General features: G+C 49.9%; 1 protein-coding gene across 7 annotated transcripts in view; it reads right to left on the bottom strand.

The window, feature by feature from the left end:
- Nucleotides 1–67: 67 nt before the first annotated feature.
- The window catches only part of MTMR3 (myotubularin related protein 3), a 74,606-nt gene continuing 51,765 nt past the window's right edge, over nt 68–22,908 (bottom strand). For 3 of the 7 annotated variants that reach the window (XM_014253790.2, XM_014253792.2, XM_088065035.1), the window contains 12 exons: nt 18,652–18,857; nt 18,333–18,464; nt 16,375–16,486; nt 15,432–15,627; nt 13,754–13,939; nt 12,199–12,369; nt 9,877–10,022; nt 7,827–9,219; nt 5,906–6,016; nt 5,574–5,662; nt 4,371–4,397; nt 68–2,220 (listed from right to left, as the gene is read on the bottom strand). In XM_014253790.2, the coding sequence (XP_014109265.2) occupies nt 2,049–2,220; nt 4,371–4,397; nt 5,574–5,662; nt 5,906–6,016; nt 7,827–9,219; nt 9,877–10,022; nt 12,199–12,369; nt 13,754–13,939; nt 15,432–15,627; nt 16,375–16,486; nt 18,333–18,464; nt 18,652–18,857 (2,941 nt within the window). In that variant the 3' untranslated portion in view covers nt 68–2,048. Of the gene's footprint in view, nt 2,221–4,370; nt 4,398–4,419; nt 4,606–5,573; nt 5,663–5,905; nt 6,017–7,826; nt 9,220–9,876; nt 10,023–12,198; nt 12,370–13,753; nt 13,940–15,431; nt 15,628–16,374; nt 16,487–18,332; nt 18,465–18,651; nt 18,858–22,908 lie in introns of those variants that run through there. The other 4 variants (XM_014253793.2, XM_014253795.2, XM_014253794.2 and 1 more) reach the window with 4 other exon arrangements.

Raw genomic sequence — 22,908 nt, 5'->3', positions numbered from 1 at the left:
CGTCCCCTCCAAGGGACAGGGAAGAAAACTAAGAAATTGTGTTAGCAAATGCTCCCATGCAAAAGTCTAAACTTTATTCACTTTTATTTATATATTTAACAATTCTAAAGTATTTACTTCTCGCTTTTGACAAAAATGAAAAATATAGGAGCACTTTACTCTCTTGTGGAGAGAAGGGTTATTTCTGTACACAGCTACGGAGAGACGGCTTCCTCCTTTACATACAAAGAAAAATAATATTAATAAAAAAAGTGCTTCATCGATCCAAAAAAGCCTAAAGAGCTGCAAGCTTTTATTCACACTGTACATCCCAGCCCCGGCCCGGACCCTCTTGGCACGTGCAGAGGCTCCGGCTGATTCTGCACCACAAAGCCACACAAGGTTGGGGTGCCCCCCCCCAGCCCAGCGCCGCCACCTCCCCCTCGCCACCCCGGGAGGAGCCGGACGTTCCCTCGCCCCGCTCGGAACAGCGACGCCTGTGCCTCTCTCCCAGCCCCCGATCCTAAACATTCCTTGGCTGGAAACGCCATCCTTCACTTTGCTTTTCCCTCAGTGTCTCTTTCTCTAGACCTGTGCCAGGGAGATCCCAAGATGCTCCGTCCGTTCCCAGACCCCTCTCCCGCAAGGACGCAGCCTCCTCCTTCCTGGACATGGACGCCAGCGCGTGGATCCGGCAGGGTGGGAAGGGCACGGTCCAACCACCTCAGACCCACTCAGCTCTGCCAGATGGTTTCTCCACATGACCCTCCCTTTGGAAGATGTGATTGTGACATTCCAGGGAAGGGAAATGCAAAATGATCCTTTCCCAAGGTTCTTGGATTTTGAACTGTTGTATTTAGCCTCTCAAATACTCCAGCAGGATTCTTAGGAATACCAGAGAATTTGGGATTTTCCCTAGGGAATGCACTGTGAGCAGGATCTACTCTTCCTCCTTGCCTGATTGCACTAAGCAGGATCTATGGGAAGGGAATGGGATGAGCACCTACCGGTCTGTTACAAATGGATATTTGGGAGTTTCACCCTTCAGTGAGGTGAGTGATTGGGACAGAAGGAGGAAGGGAAATCCATAATGTATTTTGGATTGTTTTAAGCTCCTCAGGCAGCTTTTTCCTATCTGGAGTACACTGAAGACAGCCTGGGAAAGGAGGAGCATCCCAAGAGGGTGCCCAGCACCAGCGCAATCCGCACAGGCCGAGCCCGGCGGGCCCCGGCCGCCTTCCGTCGGTTTGGATCGTCCAGTAAAGTGCGAGTGACCAGCCAGGACCCGACCACGGCAATGCTCTGCTCCCACAGGGAATCTCACCCGGATGTGGCAAGGACAAGGCAGAGATCTGCTCCTGTCCTCGTGGATTCAGTCAGGAATTGCATGGTCAGAGCCCTGGTGAGGCCCGGTGTGATGCCTGGCTCAGCGTTCCAGGTGTTCCCGCTCCGAGGGCTCAGAGCTCACGGATTGTGTGCAGGTACAGAGCCGCCAGCGCAGGAACCTGACCGAGACCCCCTCGGGCAGCCAAGCCCACCGTGAGAACAGAGAGGGAAAAGGTCTCGGGAAGGAGATTCCCACCTCTTCTAGCAGCAACAGGTTCCCAAACAGCAGTTTCGGGTTTGGAATAACAGGAGTGATTGAAAGCACTGGAGGCTGCAGCTATTCAGGCTCTCCACTCTGGCCAGCCCGGCTCCCTCTGCTCCCCAAAATCCTCGGCCTGCAGCAGTTCTGCAGCGGGACAGATAAATACCCACAGGGACCCTGGCTCTGCACCAGCTCCCTCCCCACGTCCAGGACCCTCCCGCAAACAAACAGATATATTATTATATATACACACACGCACGCGCGGGGACACGGACACACAGACAGGACAGGCAGGAAAGGGGGAAGAGCTGGACAAGGAGAACCCCACGATCCAGCGGCACATCCTCGAGGTCTGTCCCGCCGAGCAGCGCCCCACGCCCCGAGCTCCAGGCGCAGCCTCCCAGCCTCGGCCCCCCGGGATCCGCGTGTCCGTGGGGAAGGGTCGGCTCGGCTGCTCCCCCGCCGCTCCCGGGCCAGGAATTCAGTTGGATGTGGCAGTGATGGGCTTGTCCAGTTCGAGGTCCAGGCTGGAGCTGCCGGGGTGGAGGCTGCTGTAGCAGGATTTGCAGACTCTGCTGGGCTCGAAGAGCTGCTGGCTGGGAACGGGCACCTTCTGGTTACAGCAACTGGAGCAGAACACGTTGCCACAATTCCTTGTACCAGGAACAGAGGAGAAACGGGAAAAAAAAGATCAGAAGGAGTTAGATAAAGTTACCTGAGCTGTAAAATGAGATATTGCCAGGGCTGGGATGGGGGAGATAACTCCCTACAGGCCAGGCTGTGGGCAGGGATAGCTCCAACATCTGTGCTCCTCCCTCCTACGGAGGGAGCAGATCCAGGGAATGGGCACAGGAAGGAGCACAGAGCCAGGGCCAGGGTGGAACTGCAGGTCATTCAATGCCTCTGTTCAACACTGCTCTGAGCCAGGCTGGACAGGCTCTTGTCACACAGAGAGCTCTCTGCCATTCACCATGGAATGGCTGTGGTGGGAAGGGACCTTAAAGCTCACCCAGTGCCACCCCTGCCTTGAGCAGGGACAGCTCCCACAGTCCCAGGCTGCTCCAAGCCCCGTCCAACCTGGCCTTGGACATTCCAGGCTGGATGTGGGGCAGAGGAGCTCCAGCACGGTGCTGATGCCACACTGGGGCACAGACCCTTCTGAGCCAGGCTGTGGGGAATGTGGGGAACATTGGGAATGGGGGGCTCTGGCCCTGCTCACGAGGCTGATCCAGCCCCGGCTCATAGGAGGGATGTGGCAATGCTGGGAGCAGGCCGGAGCTCAGAGCTGGAAGGGTTTAAACATGGAAATATCAAAGCCCTCGGTCGCTGCCATCCCCCCACTGCCTCCACAGCCACTCCAGCAGTCCCACACTCCTGCATCCAGGAAACTGAGCCAAGGAGGAACATGCAAAGCCCAGGGTGGGCAGGCAGGTGTTCCATGCACAGGTGGGCACACGCAGCATTCCCGGCACTGGCAGAGCCGCACCGGCGCATGCACCTCGTTACAGCTCAGAGTCATTAATTACCTTCTGCAGCCCCCCTCAAAACCTGGGAGCCCTGTGTGCCCTGTCCTCCTCAATTCCTACAGGGAGCTGGGAGCAGCACTCCAGGGACCTGGGTTTTGCCCTTTCCAGTAACTCTTTGGCATCAGGATTTGGTGCCGTCCTTGTTCTGCACTGGAGATTTGCTGCTGCCAAGAGACTGCTGGGGAATTCTGCTGACACCCAGCAGCTCTGATTAATCCTTCCTTGCTAAGAAAGGAGATTTCCAGCTGCTGGTCACTGATGGGGAGAGAGGCAGCAGAGAAATCCCATTTCCCACTTCAGTGGGCCCATTTCCTCAGTTCCACACAGCAGCTCTGGGCAGGCTGACAGGGACCAGCCTCTCTGCAGAGGTTCTGGACTGGAGGGTTGGAAATCCCTGTCAGAAGCACCTGCAGAAGTGGGAACAGCCCTGGGAGGTGCCACACAACTCCCACAGCCCCATCTCGCTGCTGGAGGAATGATTATCCCAGAGCAGCTCGCTGATGGATGAGAGGAAAACCAACCAGAGGGATTAAAACAAGGATCTCTTTGTTGGAGCTCACCATTCCTAACATATGCTGGGTTTTTGTTGTTTTATCCTAGACAATGGTGCTCTGATACTGCTTTGGAAAGCTCTGGCCAGCTCATCCTTCTATCCTGGTGGTCCCTAATTTGCTTCAGAGATTAAAGAGAGACATTAAAAAACAGGCTGGAAAAGGGATGTTGCTTGTTTGAGGAAAGGAGGCTGAAAGTCACCTTCCCACACCTCCTCCTCATCCCAAATCTCAGATTTTCATCTAGTTTTGGTTATTCTGACCCTCCGCCAGCTCTGTGGCACCTGTTCCAGCCATGGGATTTTCACTCCTTCTAAAACAAGCAGCAGGTTTTTGCCAACACCCTGCACAGCAATACTGGAACTGTTTGGTAACATGTGGTCCTTTCCCAAAAATATGGGGAAAAAAGGGAGATGATCAAAAATAAATGCATAAAACTTGCAGGGCAGTCTCCTGTCAGTGAGCAGTACACACATGGACTGACAGTGAGTGTTAGTCTGAACCACATCCCAGTTAAGCTCCCCAAAGCCAAGTCCTAAAAGCCTTTCTGTGAGGACAGAGATCACACGGATCCAACTCCCAGCAGCTCGTGCTGGCCACCCCCAGCTTAGTTCTGGTGATTTCCAGGCAAGTGAGAAACAAAGAGGGAGAAGAGCTGAGTTAGTTGGGAGAAGTCACCCAGGAAAGGCAGACGGACAACGGACAGAGGCTGCTGGAAATGCTCACCAGAGCTGATCAACTCGGTCAGTGTCCCTGCAGGGAGGAGAGAGAGCTCAGGGCAACAGGCAGAGGGAGCAAACACTGGCAACCAAGGAAGCTGGGAGGTTTTACCCTCCCTGCTCAAGGCCTTACACTGTGGGGTTCAGCTTATTTCCACTCCTGGGGAGGGCTGTAGATGTTTACTACAGAGATACTCGTGGTGCTGGTCTCACCAACAGCTGGGGCACTGCACATGTGGAAGCTGAAGGAGCAAAGACCCTCCATGAGATTTGAAACCCTGAGTCCATTTTAACTCCTGGCTGGGCTGCGAGTGACCTGTGTGTATCCAGGCTCTGGGAGCTGTCTCCCAAGCTCAGCTTTAGGGAACTGAGCCCTGGAGATACAAATTTGCACAAACACAGTGGGCATGGTAAAAAAAATAGAAATTCAGATTCTTCTCCTTCTTCCCTGGGTTTGGTTAACTTTACAAGACCAAATGGAGCGAAATAGAAACCAGACACAAACCCAAAATTATGTTCCTAACTCTCTGCAACTTCAAAAAGCAGCAGAGCATCAAAATGTGGTAACTAAGATTTATTTAAATGATGTTTCCTGTAATAGTTTTTGCATGTTTGGAAACCAGGAGTAGGAATTTATTTGAAATAGAACTGGAAACTGGAGATTCTCTGGCTTTAGCTCCAGCATATTGAGTCATGTGGTCTCTGCCTCCTGCTCTTCATCAAACCCCTGCTGCTGCCTGAGCTGCTGTAGCCTCTGTGGCAAAAGGTCTGGCAAAGAATAATCCAGAAAACTTTGATCTCACACAGGTGTTGTGTTCAGATTCTGTAGGAGCAAGTTAATGAAAAGGGGAGAAAGGTTAGAGAAGGAAAGGAGCAGATTTCCAACCAGCAATGGGAAGAAGATGCTATTCCTGTATTTCATGTAACTCATATATTGAATTTCTGAATGCTAAGAGGACAAAGCTCTATTTTGTACAAATCTAAACTGCCTCCAAATCCAATCTGAGGAAAGAAAGGTGGGATCTGTTTTGTCTGGAGTGGAGCAGACACCAAACGTGCTTTTCATTATCTCCGTGCACGGACTGAACCGAGCAGCAGGAGCTGTTCTGTTCCCTGGGCAGCACACCCCTGCTCCATCAGGCACCCCTGGGGCAGAGCAGTGGCCGTGCTGTGCAGGAGCAGCAGCAGTGGCCGGGTCTCTCTCCGTTACCTGCAGTGGTGTTTCCGACTGGCGAGCCAGAAGGCGCTGTCGCAGCCGTAGCAGTGCGCGGCCAGGTGATCCGGGAGCCACCGCGTCACCTGTGGGGACGGCCACCGGCATCAGGGACAGGGCAGAGCAACACTCCTGAGCTGAGCCCCCTCCCCAGCTCCCAGAGGTTGTGCAGCAGAGGGCTCATAGGCACAGGTACTGGTATGTCAGGTGCGAGACCGGCGGAACACAAGGAAAAGAGTTCCCAAGAAGTGGCATACGACCAAAGGCTGGAGGATAATTTGAATTAGGATTATCCCAGAGTGAGCAATTTACAGGGATTTAGTCTGTACCTCTGTATCCTGTTTATCCACCTGTTCCCAGCTGGCTTCAGAGAAAATCTCTGTGCTGCAGCGAGACAAGCAGTTCTGATCCAGATTGCTTTCCGAGTCGGGAATAGACGTCTGTTGGCAAACAAACACAGCTGAACGGAACCCCCCAGATCCCTGTTCCACACAAATAAAACCCAGAAACCCCAACAGGGCAGCTCTGGACCCTCTGGTGATGGGATGATGCGAGGCAGAGTGGACTCAGAATCCAGTTTCTGCTGCCAAGTTCTGGAAAGGCATTGGGTGATTAACCAAAACCTGCTCCCTGTGGGTCCAACTGCAGGGTCCTGATTCCTTTCCAAGGCTGTTTCACTTTCAAAACTATAATTAGTAATACAGATATCCTTTTGTTGGCACAGATTCTGGAAAATACAAGCCAAATTGCATATGGAAACTCAGAATTTGAGCCATGTATATTCTATGTATATGTTTCAGGAATAATGTTTCCTTAATACAGTCTATCCAGGTAGAGGTGGATTTTAACTCACTTAAAACTCAGCCAGCCCTTAAAATATATCAAAATAGCAAGAAATCTTGAGTTAATGCATTTTTATGCCTGAGGAATGGATAATCCTGGAGTTCCAGAGGAAAACCTGCAACTCCCAAGCTGAGGCACAAGCAGAAGGTAGAGATCAGATCCTTAAAAATGGGGAATTTTCTGGAGGCACTGCCAGCCCTACACTGCAGCTCCTCAAGGCCCCTAAAAAACGGGAGCAGAATCCATTAAGCCAAAGCACCCAATTTCTCCAAGGAATTCAAGCTTTTAGCAGTGACACTGAGCCACATGAGCACCTTATGCTGCATCTCCAATGGGAAGAGCCAAGAAGGCTCCAAGGATTTTTCACAACAAACGTACCTGGGACTATCCAGCACCTCTGCCACTTCTAAACAGTGAATTCAATAAACAGAAGCTGGGAACCTCCTATAAATATTTTTCTTTTTCAATTTTGCAGGCATATAAACCATGTAGGAAAAGGAAATTTCTGATGGGTGTTGCAACATTCTCATGAACTACAGGCAAGTGCTCAAACCCACAGGAAAGCACAATTCTCCACAGAAGTCTTTACTTTTACAACTTTAAACCCTTCCAAATAAAAGCACAAATGTTTTAAAAGCTTCCTTAAAATTCTTAATTTGTTGACAGAGAAACCCTTGTTGAAATACAGCTGCCACAAAAGCTCAGGTAATTTACTCTGGTTAATTTAGAATTCTAGAAATTAATCCCAGTCATTGAGCCTGGAGCACCTGAAAGGGATGGTGTGACCCTGATGGGTTTGAGCTCACAGAGCTGCCAGTGTAGCTGGAACCTAGAGAGAACCAAGGGAGCATCCTATGCTGCTGTGCCAAAAACGGCACAGGAAAATATCTTTGCCCTATGTGAAGACAGCATTAAACCAGGGGTTTGGTTGGTTTTACTGAGGTTTGGTAAACCCAGGGCTTGGTTGGTTTTATTCAGGTTTGGTAAACCCAGGGTTTGGTTGGTTTTACTGAGGTTTGGTAAACCCAGGGCTTGGTTGATTTTATTGAGATTTGGTAAACCCAGGGGTTTGGTTGGTTTTACTGAGGTTTGGTAAACCCAGGGTTTGGTTGGTTTTATTGAGATTTGGTAAACCCAGGATTTTACCAAGGCCAGGGAAGGAGTTTAGGTATGGCCAGGGGTGTGTGAGCTGCTGTGCAACACCCATCTCGAAATAAACCTTTCTGCTCAATCTGAAGTTTGGTGACAGTATCAGTCATATCTGCCACTATCAGGCACTCAGGCAGTGTTTGCCCTCCTCAGGATGACCTGCAGAGGTCTGCAGGAGCCCAAAGTCAGGCCCTGAGCCGTGAGCCAGGAGCTGAGGCCTCGGTGAGCTCCGTGCCCGGCCCGGTGACGCTCACTCACCACTTCGTCCCCGTAGTCGCCGTTGAGGCGCAGGGAGCTGTTGGGGAGCTGGCTCTCCAGGCGGCTCTTCAGCTCCTGCACCTGCTTCTTGAGGGTCTCCACCTCCTGCTGATGGCCCGTCTCGATCTGGCGCAGGCGCTGCTGGATGACGTCGCTGTAGACGGGCATCCCGTCGTCGTCCAGGTGGCTGCGGGCCGGCTGGTCCGGGCTGCCGGCCGGCTGCTTCCCGAGCTGGCTGCACATCCATTTCTGCTGCAAGTTCCTCAGGTGGAGCTGAGCAGAGCTGCAGCTGGCCGCGGACACCTGCCGGCTCAGCGAGGCCTTGATCCGCCCGTCCTCGCCGTTGACGCAGTGTCCGTTGGTGGCGGGGAATTTCGGGGCCGTGAATCCCGCGGGTTTCTCCACCAGTTTGTTCTCCAGCTCCAGCTCCCCGTTATACACCAGCTCATCTTTGCGGTCTGCTAGAGGCAAGGCACAAGGGGAAGGCATCGGGAGGTGTGTGGTGCTGCTACCAGAAGTCCTGTGCGCTCTTGATCCCAGTTTTTGGAGCTCTATCATGCACTCCCCCTCCGGCCTGTTCTCCAGAGTTCGGGACAGCTCGTCTGCGCTGTTGTCGAAGGGGTGAGGTCTGTGGCACAGAGCCCTGGGCGCGAGTTCGGGCTTTGCTTCAGTCTCCGTTAAGGTTTCCGTGGAGCTTTCAATGTTGGATGTCCTTTCCTCCAGCAGGGCTGTCAGAGGGAAGGCAAGGCTGGCCTGGGCCGTGCCGTACGGGCTCTCTGCTTCTCCTTCACCTTTCCCAACACCTTCCTCCTCCATGTTTGGAGCGTCTCTGTTTCCGGAGCCCTCGGAAGGAAGGGCCTGCAGGCCTCTCCCCTGAGGCGCCTTCTGGAGAGCACTGCTGGGGTCGCTGTGCTCGTCCTGCTGTCCTTTCAGCTCTGCAGCACCGTGCGAGGCCGGGTGGGGGTTGGCTGTGGGATTGTTCGTTACGGTACCTGTATCCGCCTTGGCCTTTTCCCCACACAGACTGTCAGCTCTCTTCTCCTTATCCAGGCCAACCTCATCCCCTTTCCCTGCTGCCTCCAGGCCACCCCTCAAGTGCTCCTCCAGCCCAACATCATCTTTAGTGGCCTCCTGCAGAATGTTCTCCATTTGTCCCTCTGCCACCCCGGCTGCCACAGAGAGCTCTGCCCCCACGGGGGCCCTGCCCTGCCTGCCCAGCCCGTCCCCCTCGAAGGGGTCGTCCCCAGGAGGGCCCAGGCTGCTGAGCTCCAGGGAGCGGCGGTGCTCCTGCCACTTCTCGTTGAGGCTGGGGTCGCTGCTCCGGCGGTTGGTTGTAGGCACGCTGCTGTCACAGGCTGTCGTCAGATTGTCGAAGGATCTTGTCTTTGGTAGCCTGCAAAGGGACAAACAATCCCACTCCCAAGTCAGAGGATGTTTCTATAACATTGAGCTACTGTGGTTTAAAACCAGCCCCCCAATTAGGACAGTAACAATCTGCCAGCTAATGGACTTGTGGGAAGTATTATCCAGGAGCACATTCCGACCATCTGTAGTGCAGAGCTGCTTCAGTACCTCCTTTGTCTGCCATCAGGAAAATATGTTCAACCAGACTTCAAACATTCCCAGATTAATCCCTTTACCAGCAAGCCCCAATGCTTACAGCCTGGTCACACCTCCTAACTAACATGTGCTCAGAGTCACCGTACAACAAGCAAAGAAATGGTTATGCAACACTGAAGTAGAACTCAAATTCAAGATAATCAATGAAAGCTTATATCCCACAAGGACAGAAGGAATTCCCTGTGGCTGTGTGACACCCAGAGTTTAACCCTATTTTCCCAGCCTCTCTCTGCCACACTGTCAGCCCTGAAATGTGACAGCTTCCAAACCCACCCCAGGGACAGGCTGTGCTTGGGCAACTCAGTCCCATGGTTCTGCCAATACACCCGGGAGAAATCCTGCCCTCCCACCCCAGCATTCTCCTTACATATCCCCCAGTATTCTCTGTTATCTTACTTTACAGGATGGCATTTCTGGGCTCTAGGCTCACCTGCCCAGAGGCTGCTCTTCGGGGCTAGAGCCTGGCACAGGGTACGGGGCACAGGTGTCGTCGGCGGGCGTGGAGGGGGAGGAGCAGGGCAGGTAAACAGCGCTCCAGAGCATCAAGTTCCGCACATGGCACACGGGATACAGCACCTGGCAGGGGGAGCACACGGGAAGGGTCAGCTCCTGCCTTCCAGAAGGAGAAGTTCAGCTCTGAGGGGGGCAGTTCACTGGGCAGGTCTCAGCTGGGATACGTTCAGCCCATGCCAAGGACTGGTGACAGCTTTTCATCAGGCACACCTGGGGCTAAAATGACCTCTTGTGTCAGAGGCAGAACAATGCTGGCCTTCAGCTCCTCCTGAATGAACTCTGCAATGAGCTCTCTGTGAATCCACACCTTCACAACTCATGGGATTCAGTGGCTTGTTGTGAGTGCTGAGGTTCCCTTGTGTGTTGTGTTAGACCGTGCCAGAGGGAGCTGAACTCATCCCATGGACCCCAATCCACCACAGCCCAGCCTGGCTCCAGAGCAGGGACTCGTGGCTACGTGTTCAGTACAAGCACAAGTTCTTTCAAAAGACAGCTTGCTTTTAAAAGGGATTCCTTGATTGGGAAATACATTTTCTGCTTCACTTTGAAAACACCTGGGCTCATTTTAGCAATTCCACTCTTTTCCAAGTAACTTTCCCATGGGAAAGCAGGCAATGGCAGGGGAAGAGCTGGCTCCACCACATAGGCACTACCCAGGCTCCCCAGGAAATGGACACAGCCCCAAGGCTACCAGAGCTCCAGGAGCATTTGGACAATGCTCTCAGGGACAGGGTGGGATTTTGGGATGCCCTGTGCAAGGCCAGGGGTTGGACTGGATGATCCTGCTGAGTGCCTTCCTAAATGAGGATATTCTGTGATTCTCTGAACGCTGCTTCCCTGGCACTGAGCAGGGGAAGGGCTAAGGGGTGGCTGCTGCTCTTAAACAGCTCTGGCTCTAAAAGAGATGGAGCTGCACCATAGGCATCTTTTAAAGCCTCAAGTAAAACCACAAGAAAATGAACCCAAAACAGGAAATTACCTGAACTCCCACGTGCAGAAGGAGTGTCCTTGTACTTCCTGAGAAGAGGGGCCAAGTGGGATAGAGCACAGAAGGGCAGCCCAAGGACAGACCTGTCCACACAGTCACTGTGAGAGCCCCCTCTCTGCTCCTCCTGGCATTTTCATGGAAATCTAGAGGCATCCACAGCTTTAAGATCCCTCCAGGCTGTGTCTGTTCTGCCTCATGAACTCTCCCCAGGAGTGTCAGGTGGGAAGGCTCCAAGGGCTGGTTGCAGTGACAGCCCAGAGCCAGGGCACACTCAGCCAAATAGGGGTTCAGGGGAGTAGAAGATTCATCTTTTTTACAACCACTGTGGCCATAACACCCCTTCCTGCTTAGTCAGGGCTCAGTTTTGCTCTAACAACTGAAAGCCACATCCGTCATACACAAACCCACTGCACAGTCCTTACAGTTCAGTTTATGACATCTGATACTTCGATAAATAAAAAGGGTTTAAATATTTATACAAGTCCTTGCAGTCCTAACCATGATGTCATTTGGTGTTTGCTCTCTTGCCCATGCTCTGCACCCCTGAATCCCTCATGTGACCTTGTACCAAACACACAATTGAGCCTCTTCCCAGCATCTTCAGTGAGCTCCTACCATGGAGGAGCCAAACTGAAAACCTAAAGGTATCAGGAGAAACAAAGATACACTAAATAATTGGAGCCACTTTTTCTGTTTAGATTTAAAATGAATTTAGACACAGTGTCTAGGTTTGCAGGCAATTTTCTGTCACTCCTCTGACACAGCTCAGTTCTCCAGAGAGGTCTATTTATCAAACACTGAAATGTTTTCTGTTACAAAATATAGAATATTTAGTCACAGAAAGCACATTTCCCGCACAGAGAAATTTCTGAGGTGGCATTTGACATTCCCCAAATATCAGCAAAATTAACCCAAGACTTCAAACACCAGTCTGAGCTGGGTGTTCCAGGGTGAATGTCAGGGAGAGCTGGGCTGATCTGGAATGATCTCTCTGTCCATGGTGACAGTTCAAAAAACCACACAAGGGTTTGGGATGGAAGGAGCCTCAGAGCCCATCCAGTGCCACCCTTGCCATGGCAGGGACACCTTCCACTATCCCGGGTTGTTCCCAGCCCCATCCAACCCGACCTTGGCACAGCCTCAGCTGCACCCCGTGTCCCAGTGCTGGGGTTCTCAGGGGACCCCCATCTGTGGGATGCTGCTTGGGAGAGCAGCCCAGGGCTCCCCCTCAGGAGGGGTTGGGGTACATACAGATTCCGACTGGGAGGAGTAGAGCAGGTTTTTGAAGGCTTTGTTTGCTGCCCGCAGCAATGACCAGACGGAGCAGGTCCGTTCCTGAGTGTGTTTCTCTCCTCTCTCTTTCGCATTGTTGCACAGGAATGTTCCAAAGAGGCAGGAGTAGGTGTGCTGCACCAACTTCACCTGCACAGAGCCACACACACACTGTCAGCTGGCACAAGGGATCAGCCTCACCCCCCTTCCCTGACCAAACCCCTCCCCAGGGCCCACACCAACCCACGGCATTTCTCACATACTTCCTTACAAACCAATTGCAAAGGAATGCAAGGGGAGAGGAACCTTTTAAAATCAAAACTGAACAAATTCAGGAAAAAATGTAACGCAGAAAGACAAAATATTTGTTCCTAATCAAGTTATGTTGATATAAACTCATTGCCCTGCAGACCAGGAAAGCAGAGTCACGATTCCTCTGCTACACAACATTCACTCAGCACAGAAATGCTGATCATTAATCACTCCATGTTGGGCCCAGCCTAACAGATGCCAGCTTAACTTCAGGCATATCAATGACTTCCTTGGGATTACCCAGATGTTTAAATGAAGACAAGTGGTTCAATACCATAATAAATTAGGGGTTCACTCTACAAAGGCCAGCACACCATGGGTATGTTCTCTCCCAGCCCGTGGAGATTAGCAGTGTGCTGTGAAGCCAGTTACTACCTCTTGTATTTCATTTCACAGCTGAGCTACTCGGGGACTGTGCATGGGCTCAGTTACACGGCTGAGCTGGCAAGTGGTAATTCCAGTCAGCCACAATCACAGGAATGTGCCTTAAATTTCTTAGTGGATCAGACACTTTGTAAAAACTTCTACTCTTCAGACTAGTGATCCTGCAGCCAATGACTGCCACTTCCCCAGTGATCTGAGAACTGACTTGGACCATCCTGGGTGAATTCCTAATAGGAATGCTGTCAGCTTCCAAACAAGGTAAGCACAGCTCCTATATCCTACACATTTTCAATGAAGAAACTGAAAAAAATGAATGGAGCAGGTTGTTTTTAGAGGAGGAGTATTCAAGTCAAAACAAGATTCAAGCAGGGGGGAGATTGCATTGGCAGTAAGAAGAATTTTTTTTCAGGCTGTGTGGATGTTTCACACCTCTTAGGTGAGACTATTCAATTAATATAATTTATTTCTTTAAAGTCTAAAAGAAGTCATTGAGGCTCCTGCTTTTAAGAGTGAGCAGACCCTGTGGGTTACACAAGTTCTTTTGTCCCCTGTATCTGGGCAGATTTCCTGTTCCCTTTATCAGGTGAGAGCATATACAGAATATATTCATATTCATATATATATATATATATATATAAAATAATGGAATGGATTGGGTGGGAAGGGACCTTAAAGCCCATCCAGTTCCACCCCCTGCCATGGGCAGGGACACCTTCCACTATCCCCATCCAACCTGGCCTTGGACACAGAATGTCACAGAGAGGTGGCAAGATCCGCCCCCTGGGCTCTCCAGCGCTGTTTAGCAGCAGTGTAATAAACCAGGAGTCTCCCAACTCACAAGGAATGCTTCGTTAAACTCGAAGGAGCAGGGGAACTGCCTCTGGAGCTGATGGACACAGTCCAGCCACTGCAGAAACACCGGGCAGCGCTCATTGAGGTCGTCTGAATTCTCCCCGTGGCCACAGCGATCTGCAAACTTGTGGCCAAAATCCAGCCACTCCGTCTCCACTAGCACCTGGAAACCCTGCAGGGAGGAGAGGAGAGATGAAGAATTCCTATTTTTCCTTTGGTTCAGTTTTCTGAGATGGTCTGAGACTTGTGGAAATCGCTGTGTCCTCTCTCCTATTTCCCCTCAGCACTGGGCTCATTACTTCTCTTTACTGCTTCCCCTAATGCCTCTGTGCTCTGAAATGGAATTAGGACAGATAAGGGTTCCCAAATGACACAAACAGGAAAGGGAATAAAGCAGGTTAAGTCCTCAGTGACTGGCAGGGGGTATCCTGATATGAGCCCTATCTCATCCAGGCAGTGACAAGCAGGAACTTCATTTTGCCAAAGCTTCTGGATCATGGTATCCAGTACTCGGACAAGTTATATAAAAACTTTTCTTGAAAATGATGGTCAGATCCACTTGTCAGAAAAGAAAACCATCCATCCACAACAGGACATCCAAGAGCAGGTGCTTGTCTGTGCACACAGCAGTCACAAGGTTGATTAAAGGTTCACTTGAGTGATTTTTCATGGAAAGGGCAAAGAACATTCCCAAACAGTGCCTGGGTGAGCAGCTGAATGTCACACCTTGTCTCACAGGACCTGAAATCCATCACAAGGCAGGAAGGTTTTGGTTCTTAGCGGAAAGAAAAATTGTAGAGAATGTTTATTGAGTCAAAGGCTGTGATTAGAGCCAAAATAATGGCTGACAGCTGAAAAGCTTTAAATCTGACAGCGCTGAAAACTCATTTTCCTCAGTGTTTCTGATCCTGGTACAGACAGCTACGGTTTATGGATTGCTCTGGGTGACAGGGAAGGCCCAGAGTGTGCACAGCACAACTCTGCTCCCCAAGCAGGAAGGACAGCACCCTTTGGAGGACCAGAAGCAGATCCTGTACCCAGGCCAGAGCAGTAAGTTTTGCCTGATGGATGCCAGCTTCTGGAATCCATCTGGAAAAGGATCCAGGAAGTTTTCACACTTCCACCCAAAAGGCAGTTCCAGCTCCTGGTCCTAGTGTGTGTGAGGCTTTAGCAGAAGCTCACAGCAGTGTTCAGACAGAGTTCTGTTCTGGACAACAAAGGCATCTTGCCTGTGGGCTGGCAGATGGCAGCCAGCCAGCACACATCCCACTGTGCTGAAAAGTGATGGAATGGGGGAAAAATCAGGAGAAATGTAACTCACAGAGGGCTCTGAAAATGTGAGACTGGAAACCATGCAGTCGGGAAATGCAGCAAAGAGGAAGGCTCTATCAGGGCTTGGCTGAGAACCTGCAGGGGTGCAGCAGAAGCTGCAACTACAGCACTTTGCTCCGTATTCCAAAACTAAATATGGGGAAACACAGACCATGACTGTGCAGTTACAGCAGAGGGAATGTGTGCTGCTCCTGAGTTACACATGTACCTACACCTGGGAGTAACTGCAGACTACGGGTGACAAACTCCTGCCAGCTTCAGCGCCTTTACCAGGCGAGAAACCTGAAATAATTCACAGCCAGACCCCAATGACTCCCAGCTGCTTTACCTACCTCTGTGGTCCTGTAGTAGGGGTCCAGCAGGAGTTTGGCCAGGGCCACGATCTGGGGCGTGCGGTCCCAGCCGTCGGAGCAGTGAACCAGCACTGGCCGCTGGTCCCGGTCCACGGCGTGCACCACGAGCAGCGCGGATTTCAGGAGCACTGACAGGTGCTGCAGCCACTTGGTGCTCTCCAGAGCTGACAGCCAACTAGAGGGAAACCAGGCAAGACAGTTTTTGCTCTTTTAAAATGCTTTCAGGTTTGGATGTCTGAGTTTATCACGGCAAAGCTCCCGTTTCAATAAGCTGTGAGCGTCACTCTGGAGCATTTTTCACTTGTGTCTTGTTAAGGCTTTCTCAGAGGTGGAAGCAGCAAAAACACACAGCCAACCCAAGGAACTGCCTGACTCTGGGATGAGCTGAAGGTTTGGATCTACTTTGAAACCATAGAAGGCTTTAGCAGCAAATTCCAAGTAGGGAAATGGGAGGGAAAACAGGACTGGGGTAACTACAGTGGGGACCCAAGCTCAGAAGTTCCCAAGGTGAGGGGCCATTACAGGGTAGTTACCCCACAGCATTGGAGGGTTATAGAATATTCTCCTGAAATGACATTTTAAATGAGTGAAGTACATGGAACATCACCACAATTTTCCAAAGGAGAGTCAATGGTGAGAATTAAAGAGCTGGGAATAGCAGATCAGCCAAAGTGTGAGTGCTCAGAAGCCCACCAGAAGGAACAACATTCTGGTATCAATATTCAAGGTTACACTTTAATTTCAGAACTCATTTTCTATGTTCACTTCAATCAGAATAAACCAGTGACTTCCATGAAAATGGAAGAACATAGTGCTATTACCAAGGGAAAATCCACTGAATTTCAGTTTAAAAATCATCAGCAGAAAAATGAGGCTGCAGAAACACGGAACCAAAGGCCCAAACCCCCAAACTTCCACTTACTTTCCCGGATCTGGCATTTGTGTGCAGAGCAGGCGCAGCGACTGGAAGCTCTTGCGGATGGAATGGATGTTTGCCATCCCCATGAACACCACTTCACAGTTGGGGTAATACTCTGCAGGAAAAGAGCAACACACAGGGAAGAAAGTAACAACTACCTTTCTACAAGATTTTTTTTCATAAAAACAAACCCCCGTTGCTGTGGACAGATGAAATAATCTGTTTATGATTCTCTCAGTCCTTGGAGCTCCAGACATGACAGCCCAGCAAAACAGGAAGCATTTAGCAAAGACCTGTTGTATTTATTTCAAATGTTTCATTTCAGGTTACAAACAGTAGAGTGCAAACCTCTGGGAATAGGGATACTCCTGTGCTCCAGGTTCCAGAATGTTTGTTAGAAGACTGAGAAATATCAAAAGATGTGAAAGATAAATAATATTTAATTGGTAATTTATGGATTTAAGTTAGAGAGATTTTGGATTCCTTTTCCTAAGCCCTCAAAAAGGCTGAAAGGTTATTTCATCCACTGCTTTCTTCTGAGGGGGAACTGTATGAGGAAGCATCACACAAATGAGAAACTGGGAGCTCAGGAAAACAGAAAATACATGGAATTATTTTGGAAGTGCTCAAGCAACACTGGAGGCCTGGACAGACAGGGCCAGTGCTCCCCTGAAGAGGAAAATACCAGTTCAGTAGTTTTCCCTAGATTTAGTCTTCCCTCTGCTGTGATGCTTCAGTCTGCACAAGAAATGATCACACAGTAGCTAAAATGACCATTTCTACAGGAGAAGAATAATCAGGATTCAGAATCTGGGATACTGAGTGCTTGCATAGGAAAATTCAGGAGTCTGTGATGTTTTGTATCATTTGATTTCCCAGCTCTTTATCAGCCCAACAAATGCTGGGCCAAACACAATGAGGGACTGCAACTCCAGGAGCAGCCTCAGACAGTATCAGACAACTTCAGGGGCGTTTTTTGTATTTTTACTGAATTCTATCTAAAATAAAGCACAGCATAAATGAACTATTTTTATACAGAGAATGAAGCAGACCTGGTAATACCTGCAGAAAATTTAGCAGCAAAAAGCAATACAGGTTTTGTTGAAGGTGAGAAGCTGCTTGAAAACCTTCTCCACAGAATTAAAAAAACAATATAGAAACTTCCTGTATACTCTGTTTTTCTGTTTTGAAATTTTACTTTCTGGTGGAGAATCATTTAGGGGTTTTGAGGTGTTAAATGGAAACTTCATTTTTTTTAATTGGTGGCTACAAATCAAAATGCAGCTATTGCAGCAAAGACCAAAACAAAAATAAATGGTCAAAAGAGCTTTCGTTATCTTATCTCCAGTTTTTCTGTCTGGGATTTTTTTCCAGCCTCTCCACCCATGGAATTTTAACAGGCTGCATTCATACCCAACAGTGACCATAAATAATATCTTGTTTATAAAGCCACCAATTCACGAGTGCCAAAGAACACAGAAAGTGGTGTTGCAACTGTATTACACATGCAAGGTGAGGCAGGATTTCAGTTGCTATGATACAAATACTGAAAAATGCTCCAGTTTTAGGGAAATTGCTGAGAACTTGTATTTTGCACAACCATTCTAGAATATTTTTCTCCTCTGCAGCCAGTGGGTTTTACAAGTTCAGGGGTTTTAGACATGAGCACACTGGACACCTTTGTCTCTCTCTACATCTGACTCAGCAAGGGAAAGCTCTTCAGCAGATTCCACAGGTCAGCATTTACTGAGCACTGTTGCCAGCTGGGTTAATGGCCTGAGAACAGACTAATTAACAGCTCAACCTGCCCTTTGCAGGGCTGGCTGGGGGCTGCCATGATCCAGAACGTTCAGACAGATGAGCAGAGTACAGGCAGTGCTGAAGGGTGTCAGGGCAATCACACTGGAGCAAATCCCTTTGACTGATTGCCTGGAAAGCTGAGGAGGAGGAATGCTGCTCACCTGGGCACTCACAGCCACCCCCCTTGGCTCTGTTGGCCACGGCTGCTGCGTAAGATCGCGCATCCAGGATCAAAAGCTTCTGAGGCTGGATTGCCAAACTCTCTGCTCCTGAGGCATTGGAGATGGAGGAGTCTGGGGAAGAGGAAACAGGTGAGGAGCTCAGAGGATCCTTTTGACACTGGTTACAGCATGATTCCCTCAGTCCCACCATGCACATTCTGGGGACTAAATACAACAGATTCACTCTGTTACAGCACCGCAGATTAAACTTTTGCATAAAGCTCCGCCCTCAACAGAAAAACAACAGTGACAGCCTTACCAAATTCCACATCAGAGAGGTCCCCTCCATTGGACAAATCTCTGGAACAATTCCCATTCATTAACTTGTTACTGTTGGACCTGGAGTCTGAGGCACAGGCTTTGGCTACGGACTGGACCAGGTGCTCATCGTCGGCGTTCCTCCAGCCCCACCAGCTCACCTCGGGCTGGCCGCAGCGGGAGATCACTGCCCCATTGCTCTGGTGCCTGAAAACAAAGGGAATACAGAGTCAACAATCAGGATGAAGAGCACAGAGGGCACAAAAAAAAATCAGTGGACTGCTCCAGTAGCTTCATTCCTACCAGGGAGCATCATTCAGCAGTTATCCCCAACCTGAGATTCAGCTTCCCTACAGAATGATGGCTGTTACCACAGACACTGACAGGTGAAAGTCAAAGCAAGGTCAGGAAGAGAAAACAAAGCATTTTCTTGCTCAATATTACGGCCTGTTGGCCAGTGAAAGCTGGGGAGTGTTTTGGAACAGCAGGTGAGACATGAGAGAGAAATTCAACATGGCTGGGGGATAACCAAGGACACCCTAACCTAGAAATGGCTCTTGTCTCCTGGGAGGTGACATTTAAAAATTTTTTTTTTGTTTCACATTCTGAAGAGTTAGTAGTTATTTCCTTAAATCTGACCTGGCTTCTTGTACTACACATAAAGAACAGATCTGGAATAATTAAAACTTACTGAACCATTGCAAACATGCTCTGAAAAAGATTTGAAGACTCTCCCCTATAATCTAGGACTGAAATGTATTATCACAGTAATTCCACTGACATCCCCCTGCTGCCACCAGCTCTGTGACTCCCCAGTCACCAAAGTGTTTGCAGCTGGCAGGAACAACCTTCTCCTTGACCTTGCCCAGCAGCACCCTGAATTGAGGGAGCTCAGCCCTGGGGAAAGGAGGCCCAGCTGTGGGTGCAGAGGCCAGAGCACCACAGCCACAGCTTCTGGGCACCCCAAAATGTTTAATCCCTGCCTCATGTCACAGCTGAAATATCCCAGCACTCATCCACATGGGTCTTCTCTGTTTAAGTCAAAGGGTCAATAGAACTGTTTGGGTTGTGAGGAGTCCTAACACTCACCCAGCGCCACTCCTGCCATGGCAGGGACACCTTCCACTGTCCCAGGCTGATCCAAACCTCCTCCAGCCTGGCCTTGGGCACTGCCAGGGATCCAGGGGCAGCCCCAGCTGCTCTGGGCACCCTGTGCCAGGGCCTGCCCACCCTGCCAGGGAACAATTCCTGCCCAATATCCCATCCATCCCTGCCCTCTGGCAGTGGGAAGCCATTCCCTGTGTCCTGTCCCTCCATCCCTTGTCCCCAGTCCCTCTCCAGCTCTCCTGGAGCCCCTTTAGGCCCTGGAAGGGGCTCTGAGGTGTCCCTGGAGCCTTCTCCTCTCCAGGTGAGCATCCCCAGCTCTCCCAGCCTGGCTCCAGCCCTTGGAGCAGCTCCATGGCCTCCTCTGGACTGGCTCCAACAGCTCCAGGTCCTTCCTATGCAAGGCCCCACCTGCTCTGGGGTCTCACCTGAGCAGGGCAGAGGAGCAGAATTCCCCCCTCCCCTGGGCACAGGTACGTTTCTGGCAATAACAGCTTTTCAAGCAGAGGTGCCTCTGGGCGATGCCCTCCTCACCCAGGAGTCCCCCCTGAACCCTGCATTTCCAAAGCCTGCACCTGCCAATTACAATTCCTGTATGTGATGATGCAGGAAAAGATTTTAGAGCCTTCCTGCAAACAAACTGCCCACCTCAGAGTCAGGGCAAGCAGGAGTTGTTCACTTCCCTCTAACCAGGGAACCCAGAGTGCTGAGGGTCAGCTTAACCTTTAAGCAAATCTTAACAGTCTCAGCCCTGAACAGGAAGCCATCCCACCCAAAGCAGCCAGTGTTGACTTTTTGGCTCTGAGCACTGTGATGGATGTTTCTGGAGGTGTGACACGCTGGTTTGTGCTGTGCTGTCAGAGCTGTCACCCCGGGTGCTGCGCAGCACCTCCTCCACAGTGTCCCCGCGGGCACCGCGTGGGCGCCGCCGCCTCCTGCTCCTCATCCAACAGCAACACGGGGACCAGCTCTGTGGTGCAGAGCCTCCAAGTGATCCAACAGGCTGGGATACGTTTGAAGTCTTTTTCATAGCTCTTTTCTAATTGTTTCATATAAAATCCCTTCAGTGAGAGGAAGCACTGACATGCTGTGTTAAGCGATGCGAAGCCTCGGCTCTTACACCAGGTGCCAGCCGACTGCAGGCACAGGGAAATGGATTTCTGCTGGAATTAATAGCCTTCCACAAACAGCTCTACCCATAGCAAATTAGTTCAGGAAAAAATACGTGCCAATCACTGAAAGGCCACCTAGTTCCCCACTACATTTGCACAAATAAAAGAAAATAAAACATCATTATACGTGTAAGAAATCTATTTTGAACAGAGCAGCTCATTTCTTTTTCCTTATGTTCTCCCAGATTTCATTACTACCTGCTGCAGAATAATTTTCATAGGTTCATAAAGAGTTGTATTTTCATCTCCAGGTCCTTGCCTCACATTATACAAATAATGAAGAATCATTAGGCCAGAAGATGAGCTTCTTGGTGGCTGTGCAGCCCCTCCAGTGCCCTGCACAAATCTGCCACGTTCAGAGGTACCAGAAATCAGCACACAATTCTAGCTAGGGGCACGCTGGAGAGCTGAGGAATCCCACTCATTCCAGCTGGACTGGCCACAGGGATAAAGAACAGCCAGTGTGATGCTGAGATCCCCAGGGATAGAGCTGGGATAAGAGGGCATCACACAGAGCTCAGGAACAAAACAAAATGAATCAAAAAATTTAATGCAAAACCTCCATGGAAAATTCCCTAGAGACAAAAACACCTGCAGCCCCCTGCAGAAACCAAGAGTAAATCAGCATCAGGTAACTCTAAAGCCCTTTACAAGCTGTAGTACAGCTGCAGGATGCACGTACACCTCTGCACAGGCTTCATCCTCCCCATGTTCAAACCACCTTGGAGTACAACAATAAATCCCCCAAGACCTTGTAACCACAGAGCAGGGAGAAGCAAGGAAGGGTGAACTGCTCCCTGTGCTGCATTTCTGAACCATCAGCACCATAATGGAATCCCTTTGCTGCAGTTTAGGGATGTAACTCAAGGCAGGAAGTGAATTTCCGAGTGCCACAGGATCCCTGGGGCTGTTTGGGGGCTCACCCTCAGCAGTGCAAGGCTGAAGGACATTTCCACGCAGAGAACCTCCAGGGATGCTCTCATGGTCCTGTTTCTACAAGGTGGGAAGCCCTCTCCACTGTCTTCCCAAGAAATCCTAAGGGCCTTCTCCATCACATTGATTTTCTGGGGCCAGATTTATCTACATAAATTATTGTTTCCAGAGAGGTTGTGGCTGTGGCTGCCCCTGGATCCCTGGAAGGGTCCAAGGCCAGGCTGGTCAGGGCTTGGAGCAGCCTGGGAGAGTGGAAGGTGTCCCTGCCCATGGCAGGGGGTGGAATGAGATGAACTTTAAGCTCCCTTCCAACCCAATCTGTGTTTCTGTGACTCTATGAAATATGTGAATAGGTTTAAAAAAATTGGAAACAGAAAGAAAAACTGCAGGGTCTGGTGTGAGATTTCTTTAGAAATCTGATCACAGAATGGAAGCAACGCTCCTGACAGTCCAATCCCCGCGGAGAATTCCTGGAGCTTGTCTCCAAATCAGCCTGCTGGGCTTTTCAGTCTTGACTGCTTCACAGGAACAATGAATTTCCTGTTGCCAGTGTCTGTCTCTGGTCTCTGTCCCAGTGTTCTGTATCCGAGACAAGTGATTTGACTTAATTTTAAAAAATCCTGATTACTTCTTTTTCCCCTCAAGTAAAGCAAAAAGAGGTTTAATAATGTGATCAATACTGAAACTGAAATAGTTAAGTCCCAAAGTAATTCCAGTGGATAAAAAGTGTTGAATAAGCTCTTGCCCTTTACTCTATCAAAATAAGAAAAAAAGCTTGTTTTGTGTGTGTATATATATATATATATATAAAACTATATATTTAATTCCAATCATAGAATCATGGAACAATTTGGGTGGGGAAGGACTTTAAAACTCATCCTGTTCCACCCCCTGCCACGGGAAGGGACACTTTCCCCTAGATCAGGATGCTCCAAGCCCAGTCCAACCTAGAAATCCTCCTCCTCTCACTGCTGTGAGCTCTATTAGAGTCCAGAGTGATGAACTGGATGTCTTGAAAAATCTATTACTAAATGTCAAGATAAGGAAAA

Source organism: Pseudopodoces humilis, chromosome 20 (genome assembly GCF_049639895.1).
Source record: "Pseudopodoces humilis isolate 2021_Gansu_Grassland_sample_001 chromosome 20, ASM4963989v1, whole genome shotgun sequence".
NCBI lineage: Eukaryota > Metazoa > Chordata > Aves > Passeriformes > Paridae > Pseudopodoces > Pseudopodoces humilis.
Note: the sequence above shows the minus strand (reverse complement) of the source record. Positions and strands in the feature narration are given on the sequence as shown.